Source organism: Symsagittifera roscoffensis, chromosome 9 (assembly GCF_963678635.1).
Source record: "Symsagittifera roscoffensis chromosome 9, txSymRosc1.1, whole genome shotgun sequence".
NCBI lineage: Eukaryota > Metazoa > Xenacoelomorpha > Acoela > Convolutidae > Symsagittifera > Symsagittifera roscoffensis.
The window spans coordinates 7,760,215-7,779,251 of NC_087070.1; the positions used below are offsets into that span (position 1 = coordinate 7,760,215).

At 35.1% G+C, this 19,037-nt stretch overlaps 1 protein-coding gene across 1 annotated transcript in view; it reads left to right on the forward strand.

The window, feature by feature from the left end:
- Positions 1 to 471: 471 nt before the first annotated feature.
- LOC134854702 (uncharacterized) overlaps positions 472 to 19,037 on the forward strand; it is a 19,577-nt gene continuing 1,011 nt past the window's right edge. The window contains exons 1-2 of the mRNA XM_063871057.1: positions 472 to 1,062; positions 1,104 to 1,370. Of these exons, the coding sequence (XP_063727127.1) occupies positions 472 to 1,062; positions 1,104 to 1,370 (858 nt within the window). The remainder of the gene's footprint in view (positions 1,063 to 1,103; positions 1,371 to 19,037) is intronic.

Genomic DNA, 19,037 nt, shown 5'->3' on the forward strand with positions numbered 1-19,037 from the left:
GTGTGTCTGTATGGGTGCCCCCACGTGTGTCTGTATGGGTGCCCCAACGTGTATCAGTATGAGTGCCCCCACGTGTGTCTGTGTGGGTGCCCCCTCGTGTGTCTATGGGTGCCCCTACGTGTGTCTATATGGGTGCCCCACCCACGTGTGTCTTTATGGTTGCCCAAATGTGTGTCCATATGGGTGCCCCCCGTATGTATATACTGGTGCCCCCACGTGTGTATATATGGGTGCCCCCACATGTGTGTATGTGTGCCCCTATATGTGTGTATGGGTGCCCCCACCCACGTGTGTCTTTATGGGTGCCCACATGTGTGTCTGTATGGGTGAACCCACGTGTGTCTGTATGGGTGCCCCCACGTGTGACTGTATGGGTGCCCCAACGTGTGTCAGTATGAAGGCCCCCACGTGTGTCTGTATGAATACCCCCACATGTGTCTGTATGGGTGACTCACGTGTGTCTGTGTGGGTATGTATGAGTGGCTGTGTGTCTGTGTGGGAATGTATAAGCCCTCGCGTGTGTCTGTATTGGTGCCCCCACCACTTGTGTCTTTATGGGTGCCCATATGTGTGTCTGTATGGGTGAACCCACGTGTGTCTGTATGGGTGCCCCCACGTGTGTCTGTATGGGTGCCCCCACGTGTGACTGTATGGGTGCCCCCACGTGTGTCTGTGTGGGTGCCCCCTCGTGTGTCTATGGGTGCCCCTACGTGTGTCTATATGGGTGCCCCACCCGCGTGTGTCTTTATGGTTGCCCAAATGTGTGTCCATATGGGTGCCCCCCCGTATGTATATACTGGTGCCCCCACGTGTGTATATATGGGTGCCCCCACATGTGTGTATGTGTGCCCCTATGTGTGTGTATGGATGCCCCCACCCACGTGTGTCTTTATGGGTGCCCACATGTGTGTCTGTATGGGTGAACCCACGTGTGTCTGTATGGGTGCCCCCACGTGTGACTGTATGGGTGCCCCAACGTGTGTCAGTATGAGTGCCCCCACGTGTGTCTGTATGAATACCCCCACATGTGTCTGTATGGGTGACTCACGTGTGTCTGTGTGGGTATGTATGAGTGGCTGTGTGTCTGTGTGGGAATGTATGAGCCCTCTCGTGTGTCTGTATTGGTGCCCCCACCACTTGTGTCTTTATGGGTGCCCATATGTGTGTCTGTATGGGTGAACCCACGTGTGTCTGTATGGGTGCCCCCACGTGTGTCTGTATGGGTGCCCCCACGTGTGACTGTATGGGTGCCCCCACGTGTGTCTGTGTGGGTGCCCCCTCGTGTGTCTATGGGTGCCCCTACGTGTGTCTATATGGGTGCCCCACCCACGTGTGTCTATATGGGTGCCCCACCCACGTGTGTCTTTATGGTTGCCCAAATGTGTGTCCATATGGGTGCCCCCCCCCGTATGTATATACTGGTGCCCCCACGTGTGTATATATGGGTGCCCCCACATGTGTGTATGTGTGCCCCTATGTGTGTGTATGGGTGCCCCCACCAATTGTGTCTTTATGGGTGCCCCCACCAATTGTGTCTTTATGGGTGCCCACATGTGTGTCTGCATGGGTGAACCCACGTGTGTCTGTATGGGTGCCCCCACGTGTGACTGTATGGGTGCCGCAACGTGTGTCAGTTTGAGTGCCCCCACATGTGTCTGTATGGGTGCCCCCACATGTGTCTGTATGGGTGCCCCCACGTGTGTATGTATGAATACCCCCACGTGTGTCTCTATGGGTGCCCCCACGTGTGTCTGTATGAGTGCCCCATGTGTGTCTGTTTGAGTGCCCCCACGTATGTCTGTATGTATGCCCCTAATTGTCTGTATGGGTACCCCACGTGTGTCTACCCGATGCCCCCTGAGGTCACTGGCTATACTACCCGAGGTCCGCTATGGGAGAAGTCTTCAAATGGGAGAAGTCTTCAAGTGAGTAAAGTCTTCAATTGGATGAGCATTTAAAGATAATGGATGATGAACTGGAACAAGATGAACATTTGTTTATGTTTTAAAGAAAATTTTATAATTTACATCTTCAATTAGCTTTTTTTTTCTTCCAGGCCTAATTAGAACTAAAAATAGAATAGCCTGCTAAGCGAAATAAAATGGATTATAATGAATAATTGATTATTTTGGAGAAAAGAGTGGATTATAAAGGATTTGAATGGATTTTTACTTTTCGAAAAAAAAAATAGATTTAATGACCAGATAATCAATTCCCTGGTCTGCATTTGCAGCAATAATGGATTACAATGACAACATTTGACATTTGAGACAATATTTTTCCATTTTAATCGTTGATTATCCATGGAGCACCGATGCGGGTAGCACACCGGAGATAACTCAGGGCAAAAAAACTATTCTGCTGGAAGGGTCCATTTGAAGTCTTTTAATAAAACGTTACGGCATTAAGAATTACAAAATAGCAACTTCCACTTCTTTGAGAAAAATATGAACTCCAAAATAAATTTGTTTGGACATAAAATTGGCATTGTTTTTAACAGTCGTCATTTATCAAGCACATTTTCAAGCAAACTATTGAGATTTAAATAAGACAACAGACAAATAATAAACCATGATATTCATTACCTGTGGTGATTAAAATAAAAACAAAACAGTTACTGTAGGTTTGCCTTACTTGCATGGCTTGATCAAGACTTCGAGATCAATTGAAGTAACATTTTTAATTAGGACCGCGCTGGAAAAAAAAACGGGACAGAGTTATTGAATAGTATGGTAGGGTGTTTCAAAGTTACTTCAATCAGGTACTTCGAGGAAGTCATGGACTCAGGGAACTATTGCTCGGTAATGAAGTTGGTTTCATAGGGAGTCAGCTAATTTTTCAGCAATATGCGAAAAATTAATATTCTCATTCCAATGAAAATTGTCTATACTTTCCTATTATTTTCTATAGATTTTAGTAGGCCTAAGTTCACATTATAATCTGTTTCTTTATCATTTCATTTGAAATTCAAAACAAGACTGTTCGTATATCAAGGCAAAGCCCTGAATGTTCCGAGTGCCCCTTAATCATATCGAATAGTTTTTGGGAAAATAAAATATCGAAAAAAGTATTAATTTCAATATTAAAAATCATGTGTGAAAATTTGAGTCGTACAAAATTAATACGACCGATTAGCTAGCCTTAATTCAATTTGAAATCATTTTGTTGTGCACGATAATTTGCCACACAGATTTAATTTGTGTTACGCTGTCAAGATTATGGATAATCTTCAAAGCGCGCATAAATTAGTCCAGACCATGGCCCAATTGGCAGTTACCCAGTTCATCATCAAACAATTACAATAAAGTGAACAGAAAACTGACACTACATGATAGAAATGCTACTAATCAACTTTTGAAATGATTAAAATTTTTATATAATTCTAAAAAATCGAAAATGAAAGCATGAGTAGAGAAAATTGTGTCAAGTACTATGATGCATTTTCATCCCCAAACTTTGAAAAATTGAAAGTTTTTGAAAAATTGAAAAAAAGTTTGAAAAATTCCATTTTCATCCCCAAAATTTGAAAAATTGAATTTCAGTTGAATATATGGATATTTTTCCATATTATGAAATTAGTTAATATTGCATCTGACATTGTTACTTACTTCTTTTTTAATACAACAAATCAAGTTAAACAGTTTTCCTGTTAGTTTTGACCTTTAGCTGCCATTCAACGTAGGTAATGGATGAATCTATGCCAGCAATTTCAAGATATTGACGAGTCGTTATTAGTGGTCCTCAAACTTATCACACTAACAAACGTAGTGTATCAGTATGACTACTCTTTTTCCAGTGACTTTCTGCTCTTATCACGATCTGTACCTTTGGTTATTTCATAGCATCTGTTCTCTTGCTTTATATGTTTGACGATTTTTAAGTATCCGATGCTAAAAGGGAAGCACGAGAGACTCCTAATCTCGAGATTGCTGGTTCGAATCTGACGAATAGCAAGTTTTACTAATTCGAGGCCTAATTCAACTTTTTCTTATTTCATTTTATAGAGCTGCTTTTTGTCGTTGCTAGTGTTTGCAAAGGGCAGCTTTGCTTGTGTTTAAACAGGAACATTTTTCATGCAAGCATTTTTTCTAACAGTCATTGAATTTTTTCCACGTTGATTACCTCAAGTGTCAATGAACGTACTGAAAACACTTACAAGTGTACTTCAAGCTCAAAGTTGAGTTACCGCAGTGGGATTTTTAAAATTTTTAACTATTGAACAAAACAATTGCTTAGAATGTTTAAGGCTTTTAGTAGGTCATTTTTTTTCGGCTCAACTGGCTTCTCCCGGCTTAAAATATGCGGTCGCCTTTTCTGTCCGCTAGCTTACAATGCTATATTTGTTTGTGTGGTCTTAAACACGGTTCGAAGCTTCTCATCATTTTTATGCATGCAACTTAAAAGAGATTGCGTTTGATTTTTTTCTAATGTTGGAATGTCATGCTGATATCTCAGGAGAAAAAGTCGAGTTAGGTTTACAATTGAAGGTAAGCTGGCTAAATTTCATTTAGAATTATGGAAAACTGTTATTGTCACTAATGAACATTTGTTGAGCAAAATATCAACATTCGCGCTAGATCGACATTTTACACGCATTAAAATTAATATTTCGTTAATATAAGTATCCTTTAATAAACACTATCAAGCATTAATTACTACTAAGTTACATCTTTAGAAGAATTAACGCATACGAATATTTCTGCTTTTCGAAAAAAATTTTTAAGTTGGATGTGAAAAACGGAACGGTCAGCACGTTTATCTGTATGGGTGCCCCCACCTGTTTCTGTATGGCTGCCCCACGTGTGTTTGTATGGGTGCCCCCACTTGTGTTTGTATGGGTGCCCCCTCGTGTGTTTATGGGTGCCCCTTCTTGTGTCTGTATGGGTGCCCCCACCCACGTGTGTCTTTATGGGTGCCCAAATGTGTGTCTATATGGGTGCCCCCACGTGTGTCTGTAGGTGTGCCCCCACGTGTGTATATATGGGTGCCCCCACATGTGTGTATGTGTGCCCCTATGTGTCTTTATGGGTGCCCCCAGCCACGTGTTTTTATGGGTGCCCACGTGGTTGCCTTATTTGCGTGGCTTGATCCAGACTTCGAGATCAATTGAAGTAACATTTTTAATTAGGACCGCGCTGAAAAAAAAAACGGGACAGAGTTATTGAATAGTATCGAAGGGTGTTTCAAAGTTACTTCAATCAGGTACTTCGAGGAACTCATGGACTCAGGGAATTATTGCTCGGTAATGAAGTTGGTTTGATAGGGAGTCAGCTAATTTTTCAGCAATGTGCGAAAAATTATTATTCTCATTCCAATGAAAAATGTCTATACGTTCCTATTATTTTGTATAGTTTTTAGTAGGCCTAAGTTCACATTATAATCTGTTTCTTTATCATTTCATTTGAAATTCAAAACCTGACTGTTTGCATATCAAGGCAAAGCCCTGAATGTTCCGACTGCCCCTTAATTATATCGAATAGTTTTTGGGAAAAAAAAATATTGAAAAAAGTATTAACTTCAATATCAAAAATCATGTGTGAAAATTTGAGTCGTACAAAATTAATACGACAGATTAGCTAGCTTTAATTCAATTTGAAATCATTTTGTTGTGCACGATAATTTTCCACGCATAATTAATTTGCGTTACGCTGTCAAGATTATGGATAAATTAGTCCAGACCATGGCCCAATTGGCAGTTACCCAGTTCATCATCAAACAATTACAATAAAGTGAACAGAAAACTGACACTACATGATAGAACTGCTACTAATTAACTTTTGAAACGATTAAAATTTTTATATATTTTCTAAAAAATCGAAGATGAAAGCATGTGTAGAGAAATTTGAGTCTAGTACTATGATGCATTTTCATCTCCAAACTTTGAAAAATTTAAAAATTTTGAAAAGTTGAAAAAAGTTTGAAAAATTCCATTTTCATCACCAATGTTTGAAAAATTGAATTTCAGTAGATACGTTTGAAGTCAAAAATTTTTATACTGGCAATCAACTTAGATGCTTCAATTTTTTGCTTCCTGGAAGTGCTGTGCTCGTTTTCCGAAAATAGATACTACTTTTTTTGTAATAAACGCAGGATTAATGAGAACTTCTAAGAGCAGAAAAAAACAGATGAACAGAATAAAAATTGCTTAGAACTTCACCAGAATCAATATGGTGCTTCTTTTGCAAAAATTTTACCCCAAAAATAGGTCATTTTGGCGCTTTTTCACAAAATCAAGAATTGCGCTGCAACTACCAAGCTAACTGCTGACAGAGTTTTTACAAGCAGAAGCCCTTTGCACAGCCCAACAGAGTCACATGACGGTAAATCTATCAAAAAATTGCGTAAAACCTATGAAAATTGTTTTGATTTTAATGAAGTAAAAAATGACCTTTTTTTGGCTATCAACCCAAAAATATATTCTCTTTTACAGGTTTTTGGAAGTCTTACCTTTGTAAAATTTTGTTGGGCTGTGTAAGAGGCTTCTTTTGATACAACTTCATTATTAATCAACCCGGTAGTTTTAGCGTAACTTTTGATTTATTATAAAAAGTCAAAGTGACCCATTTTTGCGATAAACTTTTGATTGAGATTTTTGAAAAAATGCACCCTATTAACTCTGGTGAAACTCTAAGAAATTTTAGTTCTTGTCATTTTTTGTTTAATTTTGATCCAATTTGAGAAAAACGCGTTTTGCACTGTTGTTCGTGGTGTCCGGTTTATTTAAATTAACACTGGAACTCATTAGTCTTTTTAGTCTTTTATATCAGTGATTAGACTAAATTCGATATTTGATTCGATTTTTCGCGATATTGAAAACAAAATTGCACTGCAATTCTGAAACTTATTATTTAATAAAAAAATTCAATGCAATCGAAAAATTGATATTTCGAAAAACTGAATGTCATGAACGATTTAGAGAAGTTTTATTTGAAAAAAAATGAAAAAAAAAAAATACACAGAGACTAAGAAGACGGAAACAGTCTAAGCAGCCTTCGATAAATTATGATCGGATTTGCTGGAACCAACTTTGGGTTGATTTTTCACCAGACAAATTGGATCTTTAACTTGCAGTTTTTGATGGAACTTTTAGAATAAAACGTGGATGCGCTCAAAATGGAAAAAAAATCAAAATGCCTAAAACTTTCTCCTTTGCTTATAAATCGTTTTTCGACGAGCAGGTTTTTAGAATTACTGCAGGTTTCAATAATTGCTTGAACTTCAGATAATTTTTTTTAGAGAAAGTTATCTCTTACAATAAATTTAATGGTGAAGTACTGCAGAAAACAAACCGTTTTTTATCTATCCTGAAGATGAAAAAGGTATTGATAATATATCAGTTTACACAAAGAAGCACAACGCTCAATCAATTTTAAAAAACAAGAGTCAAAACCTCAAAAACAGGACTGAAAAAACTAAAATTTGAATTAGGAGAAAAGTTAAAGTACCTTCCGAAAGCAGTCGGAATAACTCTTCTGTCTACGGCCGCAGGCAGCTCAACATTCAATTTATCACGCAATGTCAAACTTAGTAGCAATTGCTTCCTCTCGTTCTTCTGTTTTGGTACTTCATTATGTAATTTGCGGGAAAGAACTGCAGTTAGTTGAGCAACAGCCAGCGGATCTACTTAACAATCCCCCCCCAATTGTATCTAGTAAAAAATCCCCCCCCCCCGCCCCTTTCTTGAAAGGGGGGGGGGGGGATTGTTAAGTAGACCCGAGCCAGCAAGATAATTGCCATTAACAGAATTCGAGTTTTCATTTTTGCAATGTTTTCGTTTGATTTACTTTCGGTTTTAATATAGATAAAGAAACTGTAACTTCTATTCGGTCAAAATGGCAAAACTGCGAAAGTTTGAGCTAATTTATAAATCGGTTGCGCTTTTGAAATTTAATCAACTGCTGCGTGTTTATAAAGAGATTATGTCAAAGTGAAAATCAAAGCGCGTTAAAAGCAATGAAACATATATGTATCAAATGAAGATATCACCTTGTCGAGATCCGGGAACTTTTCATTTTTATTGAAGCGTTTCAATTTGAACAAATCTTGCGAACCTATAGGACTGCGAATCTATTTTTTGAGTATTTTCTGTGTATTTTTTATTCCACAATTGCTAATTCCAGTAAATTAAATTCCTTTTCTATGCTTCATAGAGACAAAGTTTTCTCAAACGTGTCAAAGTTTTCTTCGTGATTGATCTTGATAAAATGAGTTTTACGGCGAAAAGTTCGAACCAAAATTTTTTTCAAGTTTTTGCGACGAAATTTTGGGAAGTAGATTATTTTGCTGCTGGAAATTTTCAAAGTTGTGCGAGATTTGCCGTCATTTTAGTGCAACATTGACCTACTAACTTTTTCGCGAAGCAGATTTCCCGAAAGAAACAACGCGGGTTCATAAAAAAGGTCAGCCTTGAGAATCGGCCTTCGATGTCTAAATGTTTGAAAATAGAGCCCTCTTTTGACAAAAGGTCAAAGCTAAGATGGGGAACTCTCTGAAGCACTTACCATAGTGATACGACGTTTTTTTCGAAATCGTCAGATCCTGTAATCGATCCCCTGCCATGGCAATGATAGTGTGCGAGGACGAGTTCTCACTTGACCTCTAGCTTCAAGCCTACCACAGCCTGACCGATTGCGGCTGCAATATTGGCACCACGTAAAAATTCTAGCCCCAAAAATGGCCTCGAATTGCAATAAAAAGAGCTTCGCTGACCAAAATATCTCAGTTTGGAATGCCTTAAGATAAAAGAAACGGACTATGCCTAGACAGGCCTGAGAGTGTTTCATGGATCTTCCGCCAATAGCAGAAACCAAAATCATTTATTCTATTTAGGAGCATCGGCCTGTGTCGTGGCAGCCCATAGAGCGACAGTGGTTAACTGTTAGCCTTAAGTCTAAAACTAAAATTGTTTTTTTGATCACATAACCTTTCCCGTGGCAAAAGGCAGGTCCATCACTGACAAAAATGGATTTGGACCAATTTTAATTTTAAAAAAATGCTGAAAAGGAAAATGGCTTTCGATCAATTTTAAATCAAGTGAAATTGTTCTCATTTTAAAAACGGAAAAATCATTTTGGACGGAAATTAAATCAATCCAAATCAATCTCATTTTAAAACCAGAAAAAAATCGAAATGAATCGTTTCTCAATTAAATTTTAATAATCGTTTTCGGTATATACAAAGTTTTGTGCTTAAGAGATTTCAAATTATTGGTTTTTTTTTCAAAATCAATCCTTAAGTTTGTGGTTAGCAAGCGTTATCAAACCGGAATATAAGAATTTTTCCGGTTAACAATTTGTTGAACAGAATCACTTGAATCACATGAATCCTGGTTGATAATGAATTCAAATTTTTATGCGTTCCCGGTCAATTTAGCCTGGAGGTAACGATTAAGCCTGGGACGGCATAGGTTCTGGGTTCGAATCTGACTGGGACCTGCTTTTTTTTCACGTGGTTAGTATTCTGTCGGCCAATTGTCTCTGTGCTTATCAGTTGTCGGCTTAGTTGTCTTATCTTAGATTTGTTTTTTTTTGCAGCTCGCAATTTCTTTAATGTTATCTTAAGTGTTTGATTTATTCCTACAATTTGTAATTTTACTTTCCTTCATTTTGTATAATCTTCGTTTGTATAATTTTCGTTTCGCTACAAAATTTCTTCGGCCCAATTTGTTTCAGTTTAGTTTTTTCGGCTTGATAGTCTAATTGTGGGTCGTTTCAAGGGAAACAAAAATTTAACACTCCCCTCCGCTTTTTTTAAGTTAGTTGTATGTTCACTAGTCGATTTTTTGATTTTTTGATTTTTTGAAATTATTTCCCAGTTTGTTGCAAAAACTTTAGTTTTTCTCCGAAAATTTTAGTGATTTTCAAAATAAAGGGTTTCAATTGAAAGACCGCTTACTCACCTGTGTGATTGCCTACTCCTCTTGGGTCTCTTTTTACTTGACCCTGCTGCCGTCAGCCTTTGAAATAGTCTGTGGGGAATACTTGACCCATGTTTTTGAATTTTCTTTTTCTTGGAAACTACCGCTCGCAAGTCTGATTTTGATTTTTTCCCCGTTTTTTTTTTCTTAAAGTTTTTATTTTCTCTCGAGAAATTCCCTTTCCAAATCTGAGATTTTTCGGATCAAAGATTAGACCGATTCTGAGAACCTTCTTGCATAAGCGGCTAAACTTAAGAATTTATTACTTCTAAAGTTATGGCCCTTGGAATAGTCAAAGTTTTTGATTTTTGACCGTTTTGTGATTTTTTTTTGTGATTTGAAATTTTGGGTTCTATCAAATTACAGATGACGTGAATTCCTTTTCCATAAGCAGTTAGGCCCAGTTTTTCACACAAAAAACTGAGATTGTCGGAAATGTCGAACTTTTGATTTGTTGACCGTTTCTTGGACTTTTTTCGCTAACTATCCTGCCAAGTCTGATGTCAATTGTTTAATCAAAACAACAGGTTTTTGAAACCCTATCAGTTTGCGTAAAAAAGTTTTGACCTTCAAACAAGTCAATGTTTGGATAGTTTGACAGTTTTTTGGAAACTTTTTGACGAAAAGTACCGTGTCAACTCTTAGGTTGAATTCAATCGAGAAACCCGTTTTTAGGAATCTTTTCTGCTTAAGCGGCCACAATCTGGTTTTTTGCAGAAAAAAACTCCGGATTTTGGAAAGTCTTTTGACTGTTTTTCAGAACTTTTGATCATTTTTTAGAAATTTTTTGACTTTTTCTTGAATTTCTTCAATCAAATCCGAGATGAAAAATAATATTGAAAGAACGGGTTCCGATCATTGTTCCTGCAGCAGCGGCGAATCCTTAATTGTTTTTAAAAGAACTTTTTTTTTCTTGGTTTCAAAATGTTGTGATGCAGAAACAAGCAATGCATATCAATTCTTTAAAAACAACTTTGTGGAAAAAAATGAAAATAAACTTTGTGGACAAAATGAAAATGACAAGAGTGGTGGTGATCGAAAGAATAGCTGAGTTGCTGAAAAAGGCGCTCAGCCACCAAATGTGGTAAAAAAAGTTGGATCGTTTGGATTGTTTTTTTTTTGCAGTGTCGGTTTCATGAATAAGAATGAGCAAGAATTTTGTGATGCGGAATCAGTTGGTGTCCATTGTTGTGAGTTGGTTTTTGAAAAAAATATATGTTAAACTAACATCACTTTCTATTACTGCGCTAACGGAGATAGCGAGTTTTATTACGAGGTCAAGTTGTGTACTGTATAGGCGCAAAAATTGATGCCTGTGGGTCACTGCAAGCCAGAATGAGGTCTTTCAATATTTTCTAAAATGAATATGGATTTCGTTGACAAACATTTTGTGGATTTTGCGCAAAAATACCTGTAATTTAACTTTTGTCAGCTCATTAGTTTTGTCGCGGAATCCACCACGAGCGAATATTGCTATTTTTCCGGATTCCACAAACGTAAGTGGATTCCGCATATTAAATGCATTCTGTATTTTTGTTTACTTTACTTAACTACGCCAGTTCTTGCGTGAACAATTGAAAGCTATAGCTGAAAAAAAAATCCAACAAACTCCGAATTAAAAAGCAAAGGTTTAACTTTTGTCATTGGAAACCATTTAAAAAAATGAAATCTTTGCTTAAGTGAAACCGTAGGTGTATCCTTTTAGTGTTTGGCATAAATATTCTAGCAAGTTGCTGTTTTAGAGATAATTGTTTTGAGAAACACATTTTAATATCGAATGAGCAAAATTATTTTTCGGGAGTTTTGGTTGTGGTATAGTATGTTCAAAATCTGATTTTGGGCCTAATTATACTGGTATTGTCTAAAATTTTAACTAATATGTTGCCTAATCAGCATATAAGATTCTCCTTACAAGCTATTCTGGACTCGATCTCCAAGTTCTTATTTCTTGAGTCAAAGGAAAAGCCGCATGAAATTCCGAAATAGAATCAGAATCAAAAAGAAAAACACGAACTTTTTTCACTGTTCTTTCAGAGTTTTTCACAGTTTCTGGGTTTGAGATTTGAGAGAAAGTCATTTTTTTGGTATTCTTTTAACTAGTTTTGGAAATTTTAATTATTGATTTCAGCTGGATTGAACTATTGTCGGTAAATGACTTTGAGTTATTGCAAACGATTGAGGTTGAATTACCCGGAGTTTAGCTACTGTCAGTAAATGAGAATGAATTGTTGACAGTCAATGAATTTGATTTTTTGGCAGTAATTGAACTGTTAAAAAGTCTATCTGGTGTCCAACAAAAAAATGTATATATTTTTAAAAAATGCTGAATGACCATGATTGTTTTCGTATTCCGCTAACAAATTGCAAATTGCCGTTACAATGTGCGGTTTTCGCTTACAGTTGCGGATTCCGCGACAGAGTCATTTAACAACACACCTTGTAGTGTGATTTTTCTGTGGATTCCATAACTGCTGTGGGTTCGGAAACGTTTCTTTTTTCGAATTCCGCAAAATTCGTTGTTTTTGGAGCATACAATACAATTTTGAGCATTACATTGTTTTACCTATATTTTCATGGAATCCAAAACAGCTGAAAAAATCACATAAAAATAGCAATATCGAGGTTTCCGCAAAAAACTGTTTTCGGCCTGTTGCAGAATCGGTCTACAATTCACAAAATGCACAGTTTGGCCTCGTAATGTTCGGGTAACATTGGTTAAATCACACACTATGAAAATTTGAAACATCATAGTCAAAAACGGATCTTTCGGCGCCTGAAAATTAGTAACAAAAATTATAAAAGTACGGGTTTTTCAAAACAGTCTATTTTATTGTCAGGAAAATCGATAGCAGACAGACTAATTATAACTCAGTTTTTCTTAAATTACCTGGCGACTGAAAAGATCACATTTCAGCAAATAGGGGCAATCGACTTCTGAATATTGGCGTTGTTCAAATCGATCCTTTCAATTTACTATTCATCCAACAGTTATCCAAAATTACAGCCATTGAAAAGCACAGCCTTTTTAACCAAAGTGAAACTTCTGATCAAAATTTTAGCCTCAACGGCTGGTTGAAATAGCATTTCATTATATTGTTCCTCTAAGAAATTTGAAAGCCAACACAACCTTGACGTTGAATACATTCAATTTCTGCGGGTTTCAATTGCATCGGAGTTCCATCGGGGTCGGGTGAGAAAAGAATTTGTAGACTTGACGAGTTCGCCGTTTTATAATAAATCTGTGGAGACCAATGTATGGCATTTTTTGAATGTACGATTTCTGGGTGTGTCAAAAATATTGGTTCAGACCTCAGAGACTGTAAGTACTGAGATCATTTTACCAAACACAGCTTTGAATTTATCCCCGCACTGGAGTTTCATGGAAAGTATTCGATTATAAAGGATTATATTGGCAAAAAAAAGTTAACCCAGGTAATCGATTTTCATGACCCATTCAACCATGAAAATGAATCTTTAGGGCGTTATAATCGATTATTTTTAATATTTAAAACTTCCGTATAATCGGTCGATTATTCTGACAAAATAATCGAATTATTTAGGCCAAAAAAATAAAACCGATTTTTTTCATCAAAAATTGTTTATAGTTGATAACTCATAAAACGCTAGAAAGGGAACTTTGCACTATTTATTACTTTTTTAAAAATATTATATCATAAAATGCTTTAAATTGTTCTAAAAAGGTTATAAAGTGTTCTAAGAATGTTATAAAATGTCGTTACAATGTCCTTAAATTGTTATAGAATTAAACTAGAAGTCAAACAAACATGTTCATCCCAACCCCCCCCCCCCCCCCCGACCACACTCTCTTTAATTAATCCCTCCCCATTTTAGTCTTCACCATCTCCCCTAACCCCATCACTAACCCAAAATGGTTGAGGTTAAGTTCATCATAATCACCCTCCATAGGGGGAGGGTTGAATTAAAAGGGGACTTAGCATGGGATGGGGCACAAGGAGCGTTTGAGGGATTCAAATTTATTTAAATTTGGAAGAAATAACAAAAAGTCAGTAGAAAATACAAAAAAGTAAACAAAAAAGTTGTGAAGGAAAAAAGTTGTAACCCAGATAACAAATTTCAGAGCCAAAGTATCTCAATTTTTCACTTTTCTAGTAAAACGTGCTTTGGTTCAAAAGGAGCTGCCAGTTTAAGAAAACAATGCACTGTGTTGAAAATTTCAGGCTAAATTAAGATAAAATTTCAAATAATTAATATTTGAAATTTCATCTTAATTTAGCGTGAAATTTAGCCTATTCATATTACAGATGATTATTTACCGCTTTGACCGCCATACACCAAAGTTTTTCTCATACTATATGACAATTAAAAGTACGCTAGTCGTAGATTTCCCATACCATGAATGAAATTTCTGAAACGCGAAATAAATTTTTTTGAAAATGGCTAGCAGAATAATAATTTTTTGTCTGTAATAAAGTTTAGTTGCTCATAAAAAATGAAAATCACTTTTAGTTTCTGCATTAACTGGAAACCTAATTTTTTAATTCTGATCAGTATCAGACACTTCAACAATTTTAAGAAACACGCATAATAACCAATTAGTGAAAAATAATTGCAGCATATTTTAAAACTCCAATGCTTAAAAATTGAGAACTTTTCTGATTTGTTAATTCAGAGCTACTTCTTTCCGCACTGACAAAAATGGATTAGGATCGATTTTAGTATGAAAAAAGTACGTTGATTAAATTTAGATCGATTTTAGTATGAAAAAAGTACGTTGATTAAATTTAGATCGATTTTAGTATGAAAAAAGTACGAAGATTAAATAAAAAAAAATGAAGATTGATTTGGATCGATTTAAAATCGATTTAAATTGATCATAAATCCCAACTAAAAAAATTGATCCAAATTGATTTTAAATCAATTTAAAATCATTTTTTCCAGTCTGAATTTGTTTTCATTTTTAAGGGGATTAAAACGGATTTAAATCGATTTTTTTCATTCGAGTTTTATCAGTTTTAATTTTTTTTTTTGCATTTACTTCTTTTCTTGCCTATCATTTTTCATTTTTCATCCATAGCGTATTGTAGCATAAAAAAGACCAAATAAAAAGACCAAAATATCGATAAAATTCTATGACTTTCTTGCATATTTTGAGTTCAAAAACTGATCTATATTTACCCTTTTCTTGATTCGTTTCATAAGTTGTTGCTTAAAATCTGATTTACTTTCATGTTTTTCTATGATTTTATTGCATATTATTGAGATTTCATTTTAGTTTTACCTGACCCTTTTCTGGTTTGTTACACAAGATTTTGCCCATAATCTGATTTACAATGGTTTTCTATGATTTTTTTGCAAACTTTTGAGTTTAAAACTTGATTTATGTGGATCATTTTAATGAATTCTATAACATCTGGTAAGCGTGTTTTTGTTTAAAAAATCGAGAATAAAAATTTCCAACCTTTTTTAAGGAGTATGTTTTTTTCGCCGTGTTAGTAAAAAAAAAATCGATTTTAGAGTGTCGGAAAAACCATCGAAATCGATTTAAATCGATTTTTTAGACACTTAAATCGATTTAAAATTTTCAAAAAGATCGATTTAAATTGATTTAAAATGGACTTAAGTGAGATTCTGATGGATTTAAGTGAGATTCGGATGGATTTTAGTGAGTTGGAAAAATCATCGAAATCGATTTAAATCGATTTTTTAGACCCTTAAATCGATTTAAAATTTTTAAAACGATCGATTTATATCGATTTAAAATGGATTTAAGTGAGATTCGGATGGATTTTGCTGAGTCGGAAAATCCATCGAAATCGATTTAAATCGATTTTTTAGACACTTAAATTGATTTAAAATTATCAAAAAGATCGATTTAAATCGATTTAAAATCCATTTAAGTTCGTAAAATGTACATGGTTAATCAATTTGGATCGATTTAAAATCGGTTTAAAGTCAAATTAAATCGACCGGAAACTATTTCTGTCAGTGCGGGTTACTTCATGGCATAATCTCAATCAGCAACTTTTCTTTGATTTTTTGAATGTCGTTCTAACAAATGGGTATTTTTCTCCAGTATTAATGTTCTTGGAAACAAAACAAAAATTAATCGAATGAAAAGAACGAAATAGAAAATATGTCCTTTCTTATTTTTTGTACTTTTGTAATTTTTTTGAAACTTATGGAAACATGCTAGTCAAAGAAATACATATAGTGAAAAAATGTCGTATAACAAATATATATATAAAAGTGCTTGTCATAGGCTTTTCATAATTTTTTGGAATGTTGGTAATTTCCTTGAGAATTGTATGACTATCGCTTTTGTCAACCCGGATGAGCAGATTTTTCTCGAAATTAATCAACCGTAGAAAAAATCGACGAACGCAAGCAGATTTAATCGCCACAAAATGATGTCATCTTTTCAGAGTTTGTAATTTTTTGCTTTTCGTCTAGCTTGTTAACTTTATTTTATTTTATCTCATCCTTGACTTTTGTCGATGGTCATGTCTTAATTTTACTCCCGTCTGTCATCGTGTCAATGAATTCCACTCAATTGTTACATAACTTTGTTTGGGACTATGTTAAAAAATTTTTGTCTAATTCAGTTTTTGTTTTTGTCTATTCGGTTTATGTTCAGATTTTTATGACTATAGTAAAAAAAATTGACAACAATATATTTTGGCATTGGCTGATAATCGGTTAAAGCTCTACATGTCATAATAAGCCGGCGGATTTTCAAAGGAAAAAAAAAGAGACCAACTGATGCAGCTTTAAAACAAATGTCACATTAATTTGTAAATGTTAATAATGTTAGATTAAGAATAGCAGGTTAACAGTTTCACCGAAGGTGTTGTTAAGTGGACCATCACTTTCAATTTAATTTTGACCTGCAGGACTTTCCCTTTAAAATTAAATGATGTCTTTTGAAGAGTCTCACATATTAAGTTTTATTCAGCCGCAGTCATATGATCGGTGCTCAATCATGAGAATAAAATAAATTGATTTTGAAATTTTTTCAAATTGCCACCAAGATACTATAATAAAATTATGATAATACTATAATAATAATAATACTAATAATAATACTAATAGTAATGATTATAATAATACCTAATAATAACTTTTTATGATTATTATTGATACTTTCATCATTTTACCGTCTGGTTTTTTTGAGCATGGTCTTTTGTTTTGTTTTTTATCTCCTTGCAAAACACGCTTGCTATTACACAAAAAAATGGCATCGCAAATCAAAAAGCGAAACTTTCAAATTGTCCATTTGTTATAAAAAATTAGTTTTCTTTCACTTCAATTCGACACGCTCAATGAACCATTTCAATATAAATCTAATCTGAATTTTGATATATTTTTATTATCTTATTAACAATAAAAAGCTCAAAGGCTACCAGACTAATTAAGAAATAAATCTATTCAGTTCCGTTAGTTTTCGAAAATAACAGGCTTTTTGGCCTCCGGATTTTAGAAATAATTTGTTGGTACTATCATCAGACATTGTTTGAGACTATGGCTTTCAGCAATTAATTACAGCTGAAAGGTTAAGTATTTTTTAAATCATAGTAACTCCGGTATTTATACGCCCGAGGAGACTTTGCTCAGGGTAATTTTCTTAATTTATTCCTAAATCTCTCTCCTTTTTTCTCTCCCTCGCTCTCTTTACCTTTTTTTCAATATGGCAAAAAACTGAAATTGAACAGAGATTAAGCAGAATGAAATTAGACTTTGCCTTTGAACTTCGGATTCGTTTTATTATTTAAACTAGGAGAGGTGTCTCGTCTAAAAAAAGGAATAAATTTAATGCCTGAATGGCTAATCAGACAAAAAAGTCTACAGTTTTGAGTTCTAATATTCAAACGCCAAAAAATAGGCGGTTTTAGACTGTTTTAACTGAAACTACTTTAAAGAAAAGAGCAGGAAATTTGGAGAACTGAATTAATAAAGGATTTTATAGCTCAAATCTTCAAAATACACCCCATTTATTGCCCATATCTCCTCAAAATCGATAAATAATTATTAAGCAAATCGTTTTCAAATTAGTTGCAATTTTAAATTTTTAAAAGAAAAAATAAACATCAATAAAACTTCATACAAGAAACCGGCTAAAACTACCTTAGATTTTGTTAGAGGGTCTTAAGTTTAAGTTATTTGAAGTTCTGGAATAATTCGGAGGGACTAACGTCTCTATGCTTTCGATCTGGTCCGTTTTTCCCACATTTGCTTGACAAGTTAGTCGGTAAACATTTTGTTTACAGTATTGGTAATAACTTGTATCTCTCTTCCATGTTCTAAATTCCGAGTAATAAAGCAGGTTTTTGGGTATGGTAAGCTAAGCGTCAACAAAATGTTATGAAGTTTAATATAGCTGTCTTTTAGCCTATAGATACTGGGTATGTCCTCACTTGATCCGGACGACCGCTGAACCAAAGTCTTTGCTTTTATGCACATGATAAGCGAACGGCGTGTTGGCAGACAAACTTAACAGCAAACATATCGGATCTCTTTAACTATCCCCCCTAGGGCACCTAGAAACGAACTGCCACCCCTAAAAAGAAAGAATTCAATGGTTACGCATATCTGTGAATTTTGTACCTAGTAACGAATCTCTCCCCCCCCCCTCTTTGCAAAAGGGGTGATATTTAAAGAGATCCGACAGATCAATGAGCAGACATTTTTTAGCATATTAATATTTGACAGGTTTATTAGGCAGGCCGTTTGAATATAGCGAAAACTTTAAGTGGTCCATCCGCAATGAACTCCTCGTCTGGTTGGTCCATAGTTCTAAAGGCCATAATTGATTATGAAAGGTCTTTTTGATTCCATTGAAATTTCTTTTTATTGCTCTCAAATTGTTTTCCGAAACCCAAACACTGTTTGAAATAAAACTTTACAAGTATAAGCAAATTTATCCTAATCCCAAAATAACTTTATGTCTAGATCTAGGCAAAACTCGGAAACTTTGATTTAAACAATTACTGTTTAAACTCTGTTCGTAGTTAAATTTTCATTAATTTATTTGTTTAGTTTTATTTGTTACCATTATTACCAGGTGAAATTTGGAAAACAAGGATCTCTTTTGTCTACTTTTAGCACCAAATAATGGCAGCAATTCCTTTCAAAGTGTTTTTAC